The sequence below is a fragment of the Panthera uncia genome (assembly GCF_023721935.1).
Source record: "Panthera uncia isolate 11264 chromosome A1 unlocalized genomic scaffold, Puncia_PCG_1.0 HiC_scaffold_17, whole genome shotgun sequence".
In the NCBI taxonomy this organism is placed as follows: domain Eukaryota; kingdom Metazoa; phylum Chordata; class Mammalia; order Carnivora; family Felidae; genus Panthera; species Panthera uncia.
The window spans coordinates 57,284,001-57,306,500 of record NW_026057577.1 but is presented as its reverse complement, the minus strand read 5'-3'; the positions used below and the strand labels follow the sequence as shown (position 1 = coordinate 57,306,500).

The window sequence follows — 22,500 nt, the reverse complement described above, 5'->3', positions numbered from 1 at the left end:
TATTTGTTTATATTTCTGGTGGTTCCACTTTTCTTCGTTGCATAAGCACCCTCGGGTACACCTGCATTATTTATCCCAGCAATTATAACATTAACTTTGACATAAATGGTTGCAAAGTGCTTAAGAATCTGGATCCGGAGACATAGTATACATAACCTTTTAAAAAATCTGACTTTTTTATTGTGTTTGTTTCAGAGAAAGATGGCTCTAGAAAAAAAATGTAACATTTGAGAGTTTCTTTAGGATTATTGCTCTTTTAATAGCTACCCACTCTCTTTCCCTAACCGAGGTTTTCATTATCCTAAACTTGTTCTGCCCCACCGAAACCCTCTCATATTTTTCTTGTTCTTTCCTTTTTCCCCTTTGAAACTTCTCTGCTTTGTGCCAAATGTCTGTGACGACTACTACTAGTTTAAAAAATCCCCTTTTGCTTCTGTAGAACTCAGGTAAAATGTTCCTATATGCATCTATTATCAGGAAGACTTATAAATAAGAACTAAAGAAGATTAAGAGGTAGTCTCAGATAATATGCAGTACGTTAAATTGGAGCCTTTAGAAGACAGTTCGTTTTTTGTGTTTTTCATTGGTTCTCAGTACCTATCATTTAACCAAATGCATCAAAACCAACTCAATGTGATCATTAAAAATAGGTAGGGGTATTTAGGAGAGGGAATTTTTAAAAACCAGTCCTCTAAATGATTGTGACAAATAACTATCCAGGTTTGAGAGCCACTTAAATTTATTAGTGTCTTTGCTAGTTGAAACTTAAATCTAGTGAGAATATACTATAGGGAAGGCAGAATTTTTGATGCCTCTCAAACCACAGATCAGCCATTGAAAGATGTATGCAAACATATACCATAGACTCCACAGATAGGTTTTACGACACAAGAATTTGAAACAGTAATTTTTAACTAGATATCACAGTTACCTTTATTGGTTTCTTATTGCTGCTGTAATACATTACCAGAAACTGGGTAGCTTTTAACAATGCAAATTGATTATTCTCTTACAGTTCAGAAGTCCAAAATGGGCCTCACTGGGCTAAAATTAAGGTATCAGCATGGCCGTGTTCTTTCTGAAGGCTCTCAGAATCCTTTTTTCTTGACTTTTCCCCACTCTTAGAGACTGCTCACATTCCTTGGCTCCATGGCCCCTTCCATCTTCCACAGAATGACTGATGGAGTTGTACTCACACTGTGGCACTCTAACACTGACTCTCCTTCCTCCTTAACTTATCCTTACAAGACTTGTATGATGACCCTGGCCCACCTGGATAATCAGGAAAATCTCCCCATCTCAAAATCAGCTGATTAGCAACCTTAATTCCCCCTAATCATGCATGTTACATATTCATAGGTTCTATGGGGTAGGACTTGGATATCTTTGGGGGCCATTATTCTGTATACCACCTCACTTGTAGAACCTGTAAAGAGAAAAATGACTCAGATACTCATACCTCACCTGTGAGATGGCAGAGGAGAGGAAGGATAGGGCCATGGCATTCGTGGAGATAATTCTGATGGAAAACCAGAGCCCAGCACCACACATAAGCATGTCCTCTTTGATCTTGATATTGGTTGTACCATGGTGATCACTCACTATTATTTCTAGAATTCAGATGGAGCCCTGCTGTGGAGTTTATGACCAGCTGCCCAACCAAGCAATTCTTATTTGCAGCAGGCAGTTTTACTTAAACTCTAGTCATAACCACTCAAATTAAGAGAAATTCAAAATTTAAGATCAGTCATGTGAGAGTAAATTTTCTATATTTATATCTTCCTATTGTTACCTTTTTGATGTTTCTTTAAGTTAGAATTTTTATTTCAATATCTTACCAACTTTCATTTATGAGAATCAAAATTATGATAGTATTTCTCAGTGAAACATTGATTTATCTCAATAGATCATGAAAACATTTCAAATGACATGAAGTTTTTTTCAGTTTTTAAAATATTTTAGGGGCACCTGTGTGGCTTAGTTGGTTGAGTATCCGACTTCAGCTCAGGTTATGATCTCATGGTTCATGAGTTCGAGCCCCACATCAGGCTTGCTGCGGTCACCCTGTCAGCACAGAGCCCAGTTTGGATCCTCTATCTCCTCTCTTTGACCCTCCCCCACTTGCACTCTCCCAAAAATAAATACTTAAAAATAAATATTAAAATATTTAACTGTTTCCTATAAAATATCAAATATGATTTAGGCACAGATATAATTTAGGCACAAATAGCTCACTTGTGCTGTTAAGGCAACACAATTCAAAAGGTGTGTGTGTGTGTGTGTATTTTTTTTGTATTTCAGTGCTGTTTTTGGGGGAATGAATGAGAAACTACTGCCAGACATGGTGACATTTCCCATTCAAGGGCTGGAAGCTAAAAAGCTTTCGAAACTGAGTCACTGCATAAGCCTTTTGTGAAAAAAAAAAAAAAAATACTTATATTTTTTTAGAAATTATGCAAAAAAAAAACAAAAGAAATTATTGCCCAGGCTTAGCACTTGGGTAATTTTTACCTAATGCGTAAAAATAAAGTCATTATAACATGAAATGCATAAAAGTAATAATATGAAAAGTAAATTATAGGAAATGTCAAAATCAAATGTGGCTATTATTATGGGCTGGAGTAGGTTCAGGAAGAATTGTGTGGACAAATTGAGGCTTGAACTGAGCAATGTGTTGGGGGGTAGTATTTGATATTTCAAATCAGATGATTTACTGTGACTTAATTATGAAGAGCTAACAAGTGAGTTCTGTGTGCAAGACTGGCAAAAAATGAGGGGCACACTAAAATTTAGAATTGAAATACAGTATATTTGGAGGGCTGTGCTTTTAGACTTTTTAAAGGCTTGTGTTTTTTTTTATCAAAGTGTTTTAGGTGTAGGAATACCTGTTCTTAAAATGACAGTTTTCTGAAAAGACTCAACGCAAGAAGAGACAGAAAATTGTTTCATATCCTATAATTATACCACTGGAATTAGTTCTTTTTTTATGTGAAAGATAGTCAGAGCTAATCTTCTCAAAGCTTACTGGCTGTCTGACTTTGTGTTTAAACTAAATGATTGACTTAATTTGTCCTGTCATTGGGAGTGGAATGTGGAGAGGATCCCTAAGTGTCCACTGCTATCTCCTGGTGGAGTAAAGTCTAAAATGAGAGGAATAGTGGGCATAAATAATTTAAGAAAGACAGAATAGGAGCTAAAGTTAGGCTTTGTTGTAAGTTGAGTGGAGAGTTAACTCAAGCAGCGGTGGATGGATGGATGGTAGGACTATATTCACGCCACAGGAAATCTTGGAATGACTTACCTATGACTTCTTTCCTGTTTTCATGATATCTTCTTCAGTAAATTCAGAGAAAACAAGCAAAAGATACTACAACTCAATGATAAGGTAGGTGGGCAATATCCTGTGTAGAAATGGTACTATGTTCTTAAAGAATTGGATTTATTTCTGGACAGCGACCTTTTTAAAAGCAATACATCGTTCTCCATCCAACAAATGCCTGCCGTGGCCAATAATATGTTGGCATGTCCATTTTCAGCTTGTAGTACAAAATAAATGAAAGCCAAGGACATTACAATTGGGAGGGAAGAAGAACTATTATTTAAAAGGCTTTTAAATGATGTCACTATATATTCTTTTAACAACATCCTCTAAAAGCCTTTGAAAAAATAGTCCCTTCCTCCCTTAGTTGTTAACAAAGACTATACTAGGGACTGTTCTTTAAAAGGCTGTTAAATGGTGATACTATATTTTTTAACATCAACATCATTTAGAAACCTTTTAGAGAACGGTCCTCTTCACCCACAACTAACAGAGAGGGGGGAAAAAGGACATGGGGGAAGGGATTACTTTTTAAAAGGCCTTTGGATGGTACTATCAATAAATACAGCAATATTGTTTTAAAAGCCCTTCTCCAATGGTGATTCAGCTTTTTGATATGTACTTCTAACCTGATGACCCTATGTTATCTGACAGATTGGTGTTTTAACGTTGACTGAAAACTCAATTTACTAATAATCCCAATAATGCCTTTATTGAACAGTTTAAAAATCAGTTTCACATATACAATCTCATTTTATCCTCACAAGAACTCAGTGAAACAGACAGGATATGTATAATTAGCTCCAATTTACAGAAAAGGAAAAACAAGCTAAGTGACATGATTTAGGTAAGGTCTCACTACCAGTGTATGGCTGAGTTGAAACTCCAACCCAGGTCCCTTACCATCTCGCCTAGTGTCCCATCCAGGTGCCTTAGGTTACCTTCATTGTTTTTTGTTGTTGTTTTTGTTTTTTTAAGTGATAGTCTGCATTGTTCTTTTCAACATGTTCAAATTCTAGGAGTTAATTCCTTATAACTAGAATAAAAGTGGGATTCTCTAATTTCAGTGCTGAAGATAGCTATGTCGATAGTAGAGGTTTTATTAACGCTGTAACACTGATGAAATACATATAAAATATCTCAGCATAGTAGTTAGTCTTCCTCTGATGTTATAGCATTCAGATTTCTCTTGAGATTCCTTTGCTTTTTGATGTGCTTATGAAATTATCACTTGAAATCCACTTACACATACCTAGTTTATTAGAGAACTGATATTTTAAGCATAATTCTAATCTCATTTTATTGATTTGCTTTCAAAAATTCTTTTGACTAAGGATACTGATTCACAATTAAGATCATATTTAAGGTAGTTTACTCAATTATTAATCATCTTTGGAAAGAAATAATAAATACTGGTTCTGCCACTTCCTGTAGTTCTCTGAAGGTGAGAAAAAAAATCTCCCACCAGTTTGCACGCTGATCTTTTTTTTTTTCCTTTTATCATAAGGAGTACTTTGTATTTATTAAGAAAGGAATTGTAGCTTACTGCTTGACAGAAATGACACTTAAAAATATTAAATTCCAATCTTAGTCCTGCCACTATTTTTTTCACTTGTGCAAATAAACATTAACTTTAATAATAATTAAAGAGCACTTTTATCTACAAAATACTTACATATGCAGTAACTGACTAGACTATATCTTTTTTTTTTTTTTTTTTTGAGAGAGAGAGGAAGAAAGAACAATCAGGGGAGAGGGAGAGGGAGAAAGGGAATCTTAAGAAGGCTCCATGCCCAGCGCAGAGCCTGTTGTAGAACTCAAACCCACAAATGGTGAGATCATGACCTAAGCCGAAATCATGAGTCTGACGCTCAACCAACTGAGCCATCCAGGCACCCCTCTCACTGTGTCCTTTTAAAATCTAATGAGTTAGGTAGTGTTACCCTTTATTTTGCAAATTCAAGCCCAGAGAAGCTAAATGATTTTCTTCTCATCAAGTAACTTGAAGGTCTTCTAACTTAAAATCGAGTGTTTTCTTTCTTAACTACTGCTAACCATAACTCTGCTTGACAATAAGTCATAGCCTTTGTTGCTTCTGAAGAAAAATGGTTCACATGCCAAAAATAGGTATAAGCTGACAATACATGAGCCAGTGCCATCTAGACCCTAATCCCAGGATTTGATCCAGAAAAATTCATAGTCAAGTTCCTTTCATGAAGAGAAGGGTGGCTCATCAGGGGGCTTTGCTACCACAGACGTGAACTCCAAAGACTCTTGGATTCCTGCGTCATAAATCAAGTTTTCCTTCCCATTTCTACTTCCTCGCTGAAGAATTTAAAATATTTATGCACAGATCAGAAAAAAAAATGTGTGTGTGTGTGTTCTTAGGTCTCAAAGGACTATTTCCCATCCTCACCCTGTGTCAGGAATTCCTCAGCAACTTATAGTATGTGTGGCATCTGTGATGTGAAAGGATGCTTTCTACCTCCATCAGATTTGGAGACGGGGTTCCTAGAGGGACCTGTTATTTAAAATTAAAGTAGCCATAATAAAACTGCCTTTCCAATTTGTACATCAACTAAGACGTACTTCTTTTCCTTCCTCTAGGACTTCATCTAGATGAGATCCATATCCCTCTGTCCCCTAAGTTACAGTTCATTTAAGTGGAAGTAGCATGGCCAATGTGTAGATGGAGTGGTCCCTCTGTAAACTATGTAGAAGAGCTACTAATTTCTCTCACGTACTTTTACAAAGTAATATTATATAGCGTAGTTTCTCTCTGAGAACCACCATTTCTGTCCCAGTGTCCTACTGGAAGCATTCTCAGCATGACCTCACTCATAATGCTCTATAATTCTGTCTTTGACAAAATCACTTATTACCAGCAAGATTATTTGCGTGAGGCTCCCAAGTGTTACTTCTAGGTCATTCCCTTGTCATCCTCATACTCCTTCCTGTTTTGACCTCCATCCCATCGTACCTTCTTCCCTTCCTCGTCATTCTCATCTTGGAATCTCTTAATCACTACCCGTGTTCAGTGAAGATCTTGGCATCTTACATATAATTTCTCCAGCCCACCATTATCTGGGAGATCTCCATGTACATCTTAACAACCTGTACAGCTGTAACCTCACAGCATGTTCATCTGTTCAGTTCTGGTAACTTTCACCCGTACTAGATTTCAGCCCTACACACTCTTTCAGTACTTTCAACTCTGAAATCTTGTCTTACCTCCTTACTTGTTCCTGTCATGTTTCTCAGGCCCTTCACTCCTTTGGATTTTTTTTATGTTGGGCCTAGGTTTATAACAACCTGAAAGATAAGTAGCAGTTTCCCCATTTCACAGATGTGAAAATTGAGATCTAGAGCATAATTTTTCCAGTGTCATAGGGTTAAGTAAGAGTTGTTAGGCTGCACAGCCAGAGTTTCAGCTCAAGTCGATCTGGCTTCAAAACCTGGCACTTTCCACCAGTTTGCTGAGCACATAGGGGGTTGAGCACTTTAGGAAAATGATTTTTCACTCTAGGAAAATGTGTGGTGCAGATTGGAGTATAATAAATCTAAAGAAAAGGAGACCGAGGAGCCTGGGTAGCTCAGTCGGTTAAGCATACAACTCTTGATTTTGGCTCAGGTCATAATCTCACGGTTTGTGGGTTTGAGCCCCGTGTTGGACTCTGTGCTGACATTGTGGTGCCTCCTTGGGATTCCCTCTCTCTCTCTCTCTCTCTCTCTCTCTCTATCTCTATCTCTATCTCTATCTCTATCTCTATCTCTCTCTATATATATCTCTCAAAATAAATAAACTTAAAAAATAAAGACAAGGAGACCAAGTTGAATGGACAAGCAGAAATAAGAGAGGAAAAGATTAGGAAGGACACCAAATTGTAAATTATGGTTAAATCTGAGGGGGATTTTATTTATTTGTCCACATAGTTTGAAATTATTTTCAATAAACTTACATTACTTTTGCTATTTTATATAAATGTTTTAAAAAATGCTTTAAGTGTGAATGATAACCTGACCTAAGCTGGTGATAGATGGACAGGAAAGAAGGAAATGAAAACAAAGGACTTCAAACTTGTCAACTAACTGCTGGAAATAAAGAAGGTATTGAAAATAATTCAAGGTTCTGAGCTTGTTTACAATGGAAGAGGGCACTAACATTTTCTTTTTTATATTATGTCATTGATATTATCAGAGAAAGGAACAGAACTATTAAGATCATACGATTATCATATCTGTTAGATAACACAACACATAATTGTTTTGTACTTATGTAAAATCTGGTTCTAATGAAATTTATTGTAACCAATTATTGTAACCATTTTTGCTAAACACTTTGAAAACACTTAGCACCCTTAAACCAAAAGTAAGAAAGGAAATTAAAAAAAAAAAAAAAGCAGAACATACCTAAGAATAGAATAACATGTCTTTATCCATGGTTCTGGAACTATTTTTCATGAAAGTGGTAAGTAAAAGAACATGAGCATCATTCTGGATTTCAGATTTATAAAAAGCATTAAATGTATTGACAGTGAAGCTTATGGATTTACCTTTGAAGAGGAGAAAGAATGGGATATTATTAGAAAGTAATTTCCCCTTCATCTCAACATCCATATGAACTGAATGCATCCTATAATAGGGGGTCAGCAGACTTTTTTTGTAACAGGCCAGATAGTAAATATTTTCAGCTTCGCAAGCCACAGCCCCTCAGCTCTACCACTGGAGTACAAAGCAGGCATAGACAATATATAAATGAAGGAATATGACTGTGTTCCAATGACAGTGGACTGGATTTGGTCCAACGGTTGAGTTTGCTAATGTCTGCTTAACACCATGCATGAAGTAAGATACTCATTAAATGTTTGTTGACAATGTATTCAGATATTTCTGCAAATATATTTTTTATAATATATATTGATTATTACCAAAATAAAAGGTAAAAAGGTCTCGTTTTTAATAATATATACTGATTGTAAAATAAAATATGAGAAATGAACATGATTACTTTCTAGAATACCTAAATTTACATATGTAAGGAGGAGGTTAGCTTTAGGCTTATAAACCATTTATTTAAAGTAATATTTGATGGGGGCACCTGGGTGGCTCACTAGGCTAAGCATCTGACTCTTGGTTTCAGCTCAGGTCATGATCTCATGGTTCGTGGGTTCCAGCCCTGCATCAGGCACTGTGCTGACTGTGCAGAGCCTGCTTGGGATTCTCTCTCTCTTTCCCTCCCTCTCAAAATAGATAAATGAAACTTTAAAAAAAAAAATCAGTATTTTATGGAAGATAGACATGTATTTCCTTGAGTTATGTTTATAGTTAGTGCTAAGAGTTAAGGAAATTTGTCCTCCCCCCTTTTTTTTTTATCTATACTAGGTAATTGTGTCAATACTTTGGGTTAAAGGTAAAATAGACTCACTTTCTACAGTTTACTGGGTAAATAAAACAATACTATAGCTTTCTGCATTACAGCTCTTATCACATGAGACATTGGTTAAAATACTAATTTTAAACGTGAAACTGTATCTCTGTTGTACCTATTTTCTGGTCATTTTTATAAATTGTACATCTAAATAGATGCAGCTATAAAATAAGCCAAACAAAACAGAGTATTTTATATACTACAGATCTTCATATTTTTGAAGTCCAAAAACAGAATAGATTGATAATACTTAAAAATGATTAAGTGACTAAGTGTGGATTAAAGCATAAAAAGCTGAAAAACATTGTTTTATAAAGCTTTACATGGAAGTGTTATCTTTGAAATAGTAATGCAAATGTTGAACAAGGTTTATTCTTAGGCACTTACTTGATATTCTGTGTTTTATTTTTCAATTCTCATTTAAATTTTATAATTCAATCATTTTGAACGGCTATGTTCAAAAGAAGTTTTACAACTTTAATCTTAATAATCTCAAAAAAAAGCAGACATGCTATGTCATAAAATAACTATTAGTGACTAGTTTGTATCCTATAAATCTAACTTGAGTTGATAATATGGTCCATTACCAGCTAACTGCACAGAGTATTTTTCATTTTACACTCTTCAGTTACTTTTTAGTGAAGTGTTAAAAAATATGAAGCTTTTCTCCTCTCTAAAATTGCACGCTGTCTGTCTGTTATTAGGGAGATAACAGCTCTTATAAATGTTTCAGTAAGCGCTAAGTAGACAGTTATGTGCACTCTCATTCCACGCTTATTTGCTTACTGTAATAAACTGATAAAATATGTGTGGTTTGTCTCTGTGTATCTACAGGCATCATGAGTCACATAGATTTCCTTTAGAAATAATGTTGTGTCTGCAGAATTGATTGGTTATTTTCATAAACCATCTAAAAAGTACACAAACGACTTTTATTATTTAAACATATGCTGTGTAAAGATTTGTAGAGGATTATCTCATTGTTACTTGATGCTTTTTGTTCTGTTAACTCTAGAAGGAGGCTTTTTATTTTAGAGTTATTACAGTTACTGAACTAATTACCGCCTCAAGAATCGTAGTGAAGATAACCCATATCATTTCCTTATGATACAGCTAGCTTTTTAATTTTTTGAACATTATAGTTAAATAATTAAATCAGAACTAATGTTTTCAAATATTGTATTTTATAGGATCCTGCATTTGTAAGTTTTTTTAAGTTTTAATATTTAATGGGAAGTAATGCTTTTACCTTAAACTAGATATTCTGCAAATGATTGATTGTTTCATAGAAGTCCTTCTAATTAATAAGTTGTTCTTTTGTGTGCCTTTTGGAAATACGGTATTTTTTTATTTGTTTACAATTACACATACATATAATAGAAAATTTCTAGTCAAGTGTTATCCTGAAACCAACAAATATTAATATTGGTAACCTCCACTTATCACCACAGTGTGCTCCAATAAGACTGTTGTATTTGTAGGAACAGTGTTATAATTGAGCACTCAGCATCAAATAAAGTATACTTAGGACCAACACTAGGGGTACATTATCCACAAACCTCTGTAATCATTTAAAATAGTAAAATTATGCTTTGAGTTCTGAAAATGGGTAAAATTATGCTTTATACATTGAACATAAAAGTGGGGAATAAATGGGGAGACAGATAATAAACATAATAATAAGCAAATTATGTAGTGTTAGGTATTAAGTAGCTGTGGAAAAAAGAAAAAGGGGAATCAGATAGGAGAAATGCAAATGGGTTAAGCCTCATTAAGAAGGTAACATTTGAGCAAATATCAGTCACAACTGAGTCATTGTGAGTATCTGGAGGAAGGGCATTCCAGAAAGAGGGAACCAATGCCAAGGGCCTATGGTAGGAGCATTACTGGTGTGTGCAAGGAATAGCAAGGAAATCAGGACAGCTTGAGTGGAGTGAGTCATGGGTTCAACAGTAATAGGAAATCAGGTCAAAGAAACAATGGGACCAAGCCAAAAGGGATCTTAAAGGCCTTTATAGGGATTTTTGGTTTTTAAAGTTCAGTGAAATTGGGAGCCATTGGAAGATTTTGACCAGAGGGGTGACATATTTTTAACTTTAACTGATTCGTTCTGGCTGTTGTCTTCAGTCTGTGCTCAGTAGGGTAGAAGAGTAGAAACAGGGAGACCAATTAGAAGGTTTTTGGAATAATCCAGATGTGAGATGGTGGTAGATCAGACCAGGATGGTAACAGTAGAGGGAATGACAAGTGGTCAGATTTTACATAGTTCATTCAGGTAATTATGGATTTCTCCCCAATCCTTCCCTCAGGTGCCAGCTATGACTTTTATATTTTCTTAGTGTACTAAGCTTATTGCTGTCATGGCATTTATCACATGATTTGTTGATTTACTTAGATTTCCCCAGCTAAACAATAAACTCCTTGGGGACTGGTTTACTCTGTCTTTGTCTCTGTATCATAGTCCTTAGTATAGTGGTTGGCACAACTCGATAAATTCAGTTGAAAGAGCGAGTAAGTTAATGATGAGTGGTTACTTTGCATTTGAAACAGTGATGATCTCATTGGGCAGGGGGCCTTGGAATACTCAATTCTTGGACAAGACCACCTTTTTCCCCAAGATGCCCATGGGACATATAGAGTCAGAGAAGAGAGAAAGGCAACATGATACCTTATTATTAGCAGGGGCTTTGCTCTCTAACTTCAGTGTAGAGCTCCAGTGAATTAGGATGGTCACATCAAGGACTCCTCTTTTCTGTTGAAGATAGGACTAAGTAGTCTTGAACCAAAGCAAGTTCTTAGATTGAACTATATGAGTTGCTGATTCAACTGTTTCGACCTGTAGAGTTGGTAGATTCGTATGGTTCAAGCTATTAGAGGGCATACCTGAGTCTCTGATCTCTCCATTCCATATCAACCAGGGCTTTAGGAAAAGGGGCAAGAGAGCACATTCTCCCATTAGAAGTTTATTCCCTGCTCCCTCGAATAGCGTCATGAAATCTGACTAATCCTGACCAGTAGTTGGTTGGGAAGTTAAAAGATTGAAACCCAATTTGAACTAGCTTAAGCAAAAAAAAAAAAAAAAAAAGTTACAGGAAGGAACGCTAGAGTATTTCACAAAACAACAAGCTTCAGCAAGGGTTGGAATGTGTCAGATTCAAGAACTATAAAGACCAGAGATACCAGCAGGACACTCTGTCTCTCAACTATGCTTTTCTTAGATACTGCTTTATTTCTTGCTGAACAGTATGGCAGGAAATATGACCACAAACATTAGAGTTTTAAATCTCAAAATTTTACCTCTTGAGAGAAACAGGTTTGACTTACCAGGTCCTGAATCCAAAAATCTTGGGAAAGGAATGCATTGAGCCAGGTGTCTATTCCTGAACCAATTAATTGTGATCAGGTCGCGAGGTGGCATAAGAACATGCGAGCTCCTTAAAGAACTGATTGTGGCAAGGCTCTTGGGAGATGGTAGGGTGTGTTAAGCAGACAATCCCATACATAATCCTACAGGGTAAAAACACTAAGCAGAAAGCTCCCTCAAAGGACCACGACTTTAGTCATGACCTAGATAAAAGCAACCCTGAAACATTTTAATTATTCTTAGTCTTTAGTGTCATAGAACTTACTTGACATCTCGTTGTCAGCTGTCAGAACACATCTTGATACCTAGGAAATTCATAGAAACAATCAAGTCATAGCATGGACTTTCACAAATCAAAGTCAGAAGAAAAACGTAGTTTCTGCTTTGTAAAGTAGTATTTTCTTTAGCAAAGCCACTACCTCATATGGTGCTACTCTGCCATATTCCAAAAAGACACCCTTGAATGTAAGTTGGATTTTTAGCCTGTGTCTACCCCTCAGTCAGCTGCCACTACACATCTCTTTATGATAGTTGTACTAAAAATGAATTTAGCTATTTGGAGTTAAGTGAATCTGGGAAATGTTGAGTGATCAAAACAAAATGGGTACCAAGAACTGTGAAGGACATGAGGTGTTACCCTACTTGCAAGCAAACAAGTTGCTAAGACAATTTCATGGATACTGGTAAAAGACATGAGACTCCTGTGTCAAAGACAAGGGGCAGTGTATTACTCACAGCAATAGTAGTAGCCAGAGTAATCTCATTTGCGCCACTTCTCTGAGCCCCAGTTCCCACAGGGTGATATGATGAAAGCCAAGTGATGACACTACATGCAGTCTTTTGCTTTACAGGGAGGAACCTTTACAGAAGATATAAAGAGCTGTTAGCAAATCTGTCCAAACTTTGCTCCAGAGTAAGGCATTTTCCTGTTTCCAAAGGCTGTTTGCTATACAAACATCCTTGAAAAGATTTTGAACAGCCAGATTAACACCTTTGCTCAGAACACGTTCACAAACATGGGAGACTATGGAGAATTATTTCCCAACAAGAGAAGGGGAGGGGAGGGGGAAATATGTAACATCTGTGCCCCTAGATCCTGGGCCAGCAGACTTTTCCTGTAAAGGGTGCAGATAGTAAATATGTATGTAAATAGTAAGTATGTAAGTATTCAGCTCTACCATTGCAGAGCAAAAAAAGCAGCCATCGACAATATGTAAATGAATGAGTATGGCTGTGTTCCATACAGACTTGATAGAACAGGAAGTAGGCCACATGTGACTTGTGGGCTACAATGTGCCAACCCTTACCCAAGATGATCTGTTTTATTCATACTCCTTAAGTATCTGCCTGTTTTCTTAAACGTAAGCCCTCGTTTTCACAGCCCAGATCTAGGTCTTTCTGTAATTTATTATCTTTTATCTTTTATTTTGTATGTTTAGTAAGATTATTGATATTTATAAAATATGAAGTCAGAAAAGCCATTCTCAGTGTTTAGCATCTTAGAATAGAAGCAGCCACAGATCATATATGTTTCTGGAATATAGATAACTGATATACAAACTATTGAACTAAAATCTTATTTTCCCATCAGGATTAATTGTATTGCATATGGAAATTCTTGAAGGATTTATGGAACCTACTGGTTTTACTCAACAAAATATCACCTATGTAATTCATCTAGATAGTGGAGGGAAATAGACTTTATATGATCTGTATGAACTTAGAAAATTCGTTAAAAAGAAAAAAAATGAAACTTCCAGTTAGCCCTTGTCTGTAGTTAAAAACTACGTATTATTACCACGAAGTGCCATTTATGAGGCTGCTTATATTGGGAAGAGAACATAGACCTCTGTGTATTATCACAGATAACCTTTGAGAATTGTCACAGAGGACCTTTTTTAGATGTTGAATTTATTAGTGCTTCTTAAACTTGATTTGAGTGTGGATAGAATGAGTGGAGAAAAGTATGTATTTATTTCTTTGCACATCCATTAACATCTTTTTAATGACTATAATAAAGGTGCAGAATTTTGAGACAGGGTAGGAAAAAAAAAAATATTTGTACCGTGTTTCCCAGGGTAAGACTGAGAGAGAATGAATAAACCAGCCAAGACATGTTGATAATCTTATGTGACTTAGAGTATAAAGCTCCTTATATTTCTGAGCACCTTATATTATGTTTAAGTGCAGATTCCTAGCTGTGTGTAAACCAAACTCCTGCTTCTGTTCTGCTTTTCTCCTACTGCTCCACACTTGCCTCTCTCCAACTTTCAACTTTGTTTTGTCATATTATGTGTTGCTCAAACTTTAATGAATTTTCATAGATGAAAAACTGACTGCATCAACATGTATTTAATGATTTAATGAGACTTGTGTCTCTGCAACAATGAAGAAAATAAAATAAGAATTACCAGTATGTTTCCAGTATGTTATTATGTAATTGATGGAATAAACATGAGATACTGAAAACTATAATTATCCAGATAAAGGCTTGTGTTTAAGGTTGATTATTGTAGCCTCAATGACATGGGAATTTAAGATTTTTGCAGATTATAAATTTATAAATATGAGATATATATATATATATATATACACACTAGTGCAAGCATACACACACAAATTCTTTATCTCTTTGCTTATTTTTATGATGTTCATTATATCTGTAAATGAATGTTCCCTGCTAGGGATTTCTGTCTTGGGTTATGCTGATAAACTCTCTAGAATTTGTAAAGAAAATAGAACTTAGAGTGAGCATTGAAACAGAAGAGTTTTGAAAATGATTTTTTTAAGTGTATTTATTTATTTTGAGAGAGAGAGGAGAGAACCAGAGGGGGAGGGGCAGAAAGACGGGGGGACAGACGATATGAAGTGGGCTCTGTGCTGACAGCACAGAGCCCGATGCGGGGCTCTTGCTCAGTAACTGCGAGATCATGACCTGAGCTGGAGTTGGATGCTTAACTGACTGAGCCACGCAGGTGCCCCTGAAAATAATCTTTTTACGTGGAAAAGAACCTCAGCTTAGAAGAAGTGTTTTGAAAACTTAAAATGCTAGATTGCTATCATCATCAAAAGGCCAAAATAGAATGCATAGGCCAGTTGCCCCATTATTTTATATAGCCAAAATTTTAAATCCACTCAATTATTTGTTGTATTTTATAAATAAACTCTTTTGTGCATTTTTAAGATGATTATTTTAAGTTGCTCACTCTTACAAATTGAGCTTTTGGACAAGGAGTGCTATATTCTAATGATGCTTAGAAGACACTGCCCATCATTTTGTATATATGATATTTAACTCTTGGATTTTTGTTGATGAATCTTAAATTACTAATATTATTATTAAGCTTTAATTTCGTCAGGTATCAGTGGCATGGTGAACATATTGAATAGGTTAATATGTACTCACAATTATAATAGAAAGCCTAGGTTGGGAGAGTGCACTTGTTAGGAAAAAATCTTGATTAGGCCTGTTTAATTACAAATTGATTTTTTTAAAAAGCTAGCCCATGTCAGGTCAAGCCACATGCAGTACTTTGACTTTGAATGGAAAGATAGCCATCACATGATTTTAGAAAGGACTGTGTTTATTCATTTAATATGCTCCTCTGATTTCACTCAGGATTGTAGGGAGAATTTAACTAAAAGAGGCTAAAATTCAACGGAAGGATATAAACAGATAATTAGCCAAGAAAATACTATTGGGGGGGGGGAGGGAGTGATAAAGGACACTATGTTTTGCCAAATAATTGAATCATAATGTAGGACTGTAAGAAATAAAACAATGTGGTACTGGTTTAACAGCTCGATCAGGGCCAAAAATGTCTCCAAATATGTAAATAATCAGAACATTTGCATTGACAGGTCACTGAGGAAAAGGTAATCATTAAATCATGTGCAGACAATTGGTTCAGTATTTGGACCAAAAAAATTAAATTTAGAGGTCAATACATTTAAAACAGTATCACACGAATTAAAAATTGCAACCATGAAAGGTCTAGAAGAAACTGTAAGTGAATAGTTATCTGAGCTCAAAGTAGGGAAGATTTTTTTAATTATTAAAGCAAAGGAAGAAACCACCTTGAATGAGGTTATAGTCTTCATTTTATAGTGAAAGAAATGCAAGGTGAAAAAAGTTCAAGGAGTTGAGATTGGAAATTTTTGGTAGGTGATACCATCTTCCAAAACCTGAGAAAATCAACTGACAAATTATTAAAACTAAAGAAAATAAGCAAGATGCCCAAATATAGTTTACCTAGGGAAAAAACTAACAAGAAAGTTTATAAATTCTAAAAAAAAATTGTATATATGACAGACAGCTTATTCTCTTCTTTTTTTTAATTAATTTTTTTTTTTAATTTACATCCACATTAGCATATAGTGCAGTAATGATTTCAGGAGTAGAATCCAGTGATTCATCCCCTACACATAACACCCAGTGCTCATCTCACCACGTGTCTTTAATGCCCCATGCCCATATATTAGGTATATATTGTCAAAATATTTTAATATATGTTGAGTATAGAAAAATTTTAATGCTGTTTTGGAGGCATTTTCTTTACGTTTTTATATAATTTCTGATTTAATATCTGTGAGTATGATATTTGTTATTGTGGTTTATGTAATACTTAAGGGAAAATAGGAGTTAATATCCTACAATTTTCAAAGAGAGTAACTATATTTACTAATTCATCTTTCTTTGTTTTTCCAATGTGCAATAGGTCAGTACTCCTGTCTTTGTACCAGTGAAAACTCATGTGCTGCTTCATCGAATGAGTGGAAAAGGACTTGCTGCCCATTATTTCTTTCCAAGGCAACCTTGTATTTTTGGTGATAAGATGGTCTCTGTACAAATAACATTGAATAATACTACTGATCGAAAGATAGAAAATATCCACGTAGGCGGGAAAAGACTTCCCGTAGGCATGCAAATGCATGTTTTTAATACAATAGGTAAATATTAATTCTCATTTAAAACTTTATATTTGATAATTAAATACATTTTATTTTTTTTAATTTTTTTTTAATATATGAAATTTATTGTCAAATTGGTTTCCATACAACACCCAGTGCTCATCCCAAAAGGTGCCCTCCTCAATACCCCTCACCCACCCTCCCCTCCCTCCCACCCCCCATCAACCCTCAGTTTGTTCTCAGTTTTTACATTTATTTTAAAAGTAAAGTAGAATACATATTATTTTATTGACTATATTTGTCAGCATAGTCAGTTTACGTTTGTGTCCTTTTTTAAACTGAATTTATTACACAAAATGAATGCACTTCTTTGCCCTTAGTGAATTGGGTGCCAGCAGTGGTAACATGTATGTACCAGTACTGATGAAAGGATGGATCTCAAGAATCAAAATTGCCTCTCATTTTACCTGTCTTCATCACCTTCCCTCTGTTTCTCTTCCTGGCCAACTTCATTCCCTGCCTGAGTTTAGTCTGCCTTTTTGAGTCATAGCTCCCCTTCCCTGTTTCCTTTTACATTCCATAAATTGCAAAGTGAGGAGAGCAAAGGCTGAGAGGACTTATACTATTCTGTTTGTCTTCCTTTCCAGGTATACAGTGTAAAGTAGCCCATAGTAGGGGCACCAGGGTGGCTCAGTCGGTTAAGCGTCCAACTCTTCATTTCAGCTCAGGTCATGATCTCACGGTTTGTGAGATTAAGCCCTGTCTCAGGGTCTGTGCTGACAGCACAGAGCCTGCTTGGGATTTTCTCTCTCTCTCTCTCTCTCTCTCTCTCTCTCTGCCTCTGCCTATCCATTGAGCGTACACACTCTGTCGATCTCAAAATAAATAAACTTAAAAAAAATAGTCGATAGTATATTACTAGTATTTATACACCTCATGTTTTAAAATATTTTTAATCTTTTGCTACCATTTAGAAATCAAGATGTTTTGAGGTGCCTGGCTGATGCAGTCATTTAAGCATCCGACTTTGGCTGAGGTCATGATCTCATAGTTCATGAGTTCAAGCCCTGCTTCAGGTTCACTCAAACCATGCTTCAGACTCTGCACTCTCTCTCCCGGTCTCCCTCCGTCTCTCTCATAAACAAATAAATAAATAAGAAGAAACTCTTTAAAAAGAAAAGAATTTTAAAAAATAGAAATCAAGATGTTTTTAAATTAAAAAACAAACCCAAAAACCTCACTTTTCTTGGAAAAAAGCACAAGATCTGGCAGTATTGTGCCTTTATTCCAACATACAACAGCACCAGTTGGTGTAGAGGAGGCTGCCCTTAGATGCAGCCTGTGCCTTCCACCTGATCTCTGTGCTCATTGTATCACACTGTCTCACCAACTGTCATCTTCTTCCATTTTTTAAGTATTTTGCCAGAAATAATACTTTAAAAAAAATTAAGTGTAACAATTGTGTGTTATTTTGAGTTTAAAGATTATAATTAATGTTTACCTCTATTTTTTCTGTTTGATGTAAGTGGAAACAGTCCTAGAGTTTCATTGGGAGAAACTTCAGGCAATAATATCAATTAAAACTGATAGAAGGTTTCTGTCATTGAATCCTGGAAATACTATCCAGTTCCAGATAGTTCCTTTTTGTAATACTTTAGGTGCTCAAAGCCTTTTAAGCAGGGAACTGTGCCTTCTTTTACTCATTATTTCAAGTAACTATTCTGTTTTTCTTCATCTTCACCTGAGCTTTTTGACACTGTTGAATTCTCTCCTGTAAGTTTTCATGAGTCATTCAGCAAAGGAAGTCATATATTGTGTTATATTTTTACACAAAGGAATAAAACAATTCCTAATAGATGACATATGGTAGATGTTTATAAGCAACCAAAGTAGAGTTAAAGTGACTTGATTTCATAACCCACTTAATACTTTTAAAAATAATTTGGTAATTAAGGCACAATTTAATGAATACAGAGTATCCTGATTTTTATTTAATTATTTCGTGAAGTCATTACATTGCCAAGGAGTTCTAAAATATCCCAGTTTGTGTTCTTTTTTTATTGCTTAAAATCCAACATTTTTTACCTAGTTAAAAAATTAGTTTAGTTGTAAGAAATGTCAAGCAGCTGATAAATGAATTGTCTGAAGGTTGAAAATGTTATTCAAAGGTTAAAACAGTAGAACAGTATTAACGTTTCTTTGAGTTGGCATAACGAGTTGATGAGTTGACCTTTTATTGGCCTATGTAGAATAGAAGAAATAAATATAATAAATTTCATAGTATGGCCTTAACACGGAAATAAAATATGAATGTATACCATTGCCTCAGTACTAGCCATAGGCTTGGCTTGGCTTGGCTTTTCTTTTCTTTTCTTTTCTTTTCTTTTCTTTTCTTTTCTTTTCTTAGGCAGATTTTTATGACCATAGTGTTTTATTCCTTTTGTTGGCATTTTATTGAAACCCTCAAGAAACAGAGTTCTTTCTGGGGCGCCTGGGTGGCGCAGTCGGTTAAGCGTCCGACTTCAGCCAGGTCACGATCTCGCGGTCCGTGAGTTCGAGCCCCGCGTCAGGCTCTGGGCTGATGGCTCGGAGCCTGGAGCCTGTTTCCGATTCTGTGTCTCCCTCTCTCTCTGCCCCTCCCCTGTTCATGCTCTGTCTCTCTCTGTCCCAAAAATAAATAAAAAACGTTGGAAAAAAAATAAAAAATAAAATAAATAAAAGGCACAAAAAAGAAACAGTTCTTTCCTGTGCAGTAACACTACCTAGTCTCTTATCAATAGATGACAGTAGAGTTACAGAGTATATCTTAATTAGTCCTCCAAAAACATCTTAATGCAACAAAGAAAAAATACTGTATTTTAATCTTTTTGTGAAATGAGGAAACCGAAATACTTATTTAATAAGCACATATGCATATGTTAAGGAGTCCAGCAGCTTTCTTATTTATCACCAATCTGTTTTCTTTTTGTCTGTAATACACAGTGACTTTTGTCTGGATTTTGCCCTGCCTTTAGCATGAAACTGTATTCTCTACAAGAGTATTAGGAGTAATGTGCCATGCCATTTTTCCCAAAGAGACCAAGTACCTAAGAGATTTAAAACACACACATGCACACGCACACACACATGCACACGCACACGCACAACACACACACACACACACACACACACACGCCTTAAGCTGTAAGCACTATATTCACTGGCTTTATGTTAACAATTGACAAGTTTGAGTTCAGCTAATATTTTACTAGTTATTGTACAAGTGTCACATCAAAGTCTCTGCCAGCCTGTGTGATTTCTTTTTCCATTATTAATAGTATGGTATAATAAAGCCCATGTTTTTCAGCCATTTCTGTATAACCCTTTTGTGTATATAGCACTGATTCAGAAGCTGTATCCAAATACAGATGCCTAATTGAGTAAACTTTCCCAGTGTAGTAGGCTTCAAATAATATAAATCCATTATATGAATAATTTTATGCTGATCACTTTGCTCTTGAAGCATTCATGTAATAAAACATGCCATTGATCATGAGCTGTCCTCCAGAATTAGTGTGGGGCTAAGCTCACAGTTAATTATCTTAAGAATGAAGATGGTACCAAACTGAGTCAAAGGGCTATCAACAAGGCATCTTGAGAACTGTCACTTTGTCAAACGAAATACAAGGATACATGATGTAAAGAGATTTAAATCACGAATACCATCATGTTTTGGAGATGACAGCATTTGCTACCAATGTGTCAGCTGCAAAAAGACCAAACCCCAGTATATCTATGGGGGAAGAAAGCATTAAGGATTTACTCATCATAAAAAATATGACTAATCAGGGGCAACTGTGTGGCTCAGTCAGTTGAGCGCCCGACCTCAGCTCAGGTCATGATCTCACAGTCTGTGAGTTCGAGCCCCACACCGGGCTCTGTGCTGAGAGCTCGGAGCCTGGAGGCTGCTTCCGATTTTGTGTCTCCCTCTCTCTCTGCCCCTCCCCTGCTCATGCTGTGTCTCTCTCTGTCTCAAAAATAAGTAAAAACATTAAAAAGAAATTTAAAAATATGACTAATCAGTGTAACTAACAGAGCTGTGAACTGATAAGGTGTAGCTTTAGGAGAAATGCAAGAAAAGCATCATTACAGTTATTTGCTCTACAATAAAGCCTGTTTGCTAAAGATTTAGGCAACAAGTTTTCTGGTACTTGTGTAGCATCCTGATAAATTTTAGGTTTATAAACAAATGAAATTCAAATCAGAATCAGCAAACCAACATACATCTACCACTAGCAAACTCATAACATTTTAAAATCAACGTCAAACGAGTACCTTCCTATGAGGCCTGATCTTCATTGAACCTATGAAACATAAGCATACTTCTTAATATAATAACCTTATTGAATTCTTCTTTGTCCTGTCTGTTCCATCATTTCTGTCATGGTTAGCATTAAATGGCAAACCATATTTATCGATAAGCCCTTCGATAGTCATAGTCTACTGGATTAGAGTGCCCTTGCTGAAATAAAACTATAATAAGATATATACAGAATAAAGGTAAATAGAAAGCTTCTGTACAGTATGACTGCAGTTATACTGAACACTTTGAGCAAAGTGGAGATTAGAAGTGGATGGTTTCAGTTTAAATATATAACATATATATAAATATTTGTACTAAATAGGTATATATTTCAGATCCTTCACTAGTCTCATGTGTAGCCAAACTTTAGAGTCATAGCAGAATAAAATGTTGTTTGTCTTAAGTTTTAGCATTGCCAATTGAAAAGTACCAGTATCGTCTATTGATACAGCTATTTCCCATTCTTGGTTAATCGAAAAATGAATCTTCAGAAATTCCAAACCCTTTTATTTGTTTTTTCATGATAACCTAATCCACTCCTAAATATTCTTCCAATAAGTCTTTGAATCATGCACTTAGACTTATTTGGGTTCCTATAATGCCAGTTATAACTTGGTTAATTTCTGAATACAAATTAATTTCTTTTTTCAGCTCTGCTTTAATTTGCATTTTTAAATTTTGGATTTTTATTTCCAGTTGGAATTTGGGAAATTTTTTAAATTTACTTTTTATATCTAGAGTAAATACTCCACAATTTTAAGTACATAATCTCTTAAAAGCACCAAGTGAGTCCTTTACAGCTGTTCCAAACAGGAATACATTTCTTTCTCACTTTCAGTAACGATAAGGACAATACTGTAAAACATGAAATTTCTCAGGATGAGGTATATTTCTGGAACAGGATGTGTTCTTTGAAGTATGTGCAGACTTGGGGCGCCTGGGTGGCGCAGTCGGTTAAGCGTCCGACTTCAGCCAGGTCACGATCTCGCGGTCCGTGAGTTCGAGCCCCGCGTCAGGCTCTGGGCTGATGGCTCGGAGCCTGGAGCCTGTTTCCGATTCTGTGTCTCCCTCTCTCTCTGCCCCTCCCCCGTTCATGCTCTGTCTCTCTCTGTCCCAAAAATAAATAAAAAACGTTG

The 22,500-nt window shown here is 35.7% G+C and overlaps 1 protein-coding gene across 9 annotated transcripts in view; it reads left to right on the top strand.

The window, feature by feature from the left end:
• AP3B1 (adaptor related protein complex 3 subunit beta 1) overlaps window positions 1-22,500 on the top strand; it is a 261,951-nt gene that overhangs the window by 207,573 nt on the left and 31,878 nt on the right. For all 9 annotated transcript variants that reach the window (XR_007461784.1, XM_049649702.1, XM_049649699.1 and 6 more), the window contains one exon: window positions 16,830-17,061. Coding sequence is in view for 8 of the 9 variants with exons in the window: in XM_049649702.1 (XP_049505659.1) it covers window positions 16,830-17,061 (232 nt within the window). In the remaining variant the exon portion in view is untranslated. The remainder of the gene's footprint in view (window positions 1-16,829; window positions 17,062-22,500) is intronic.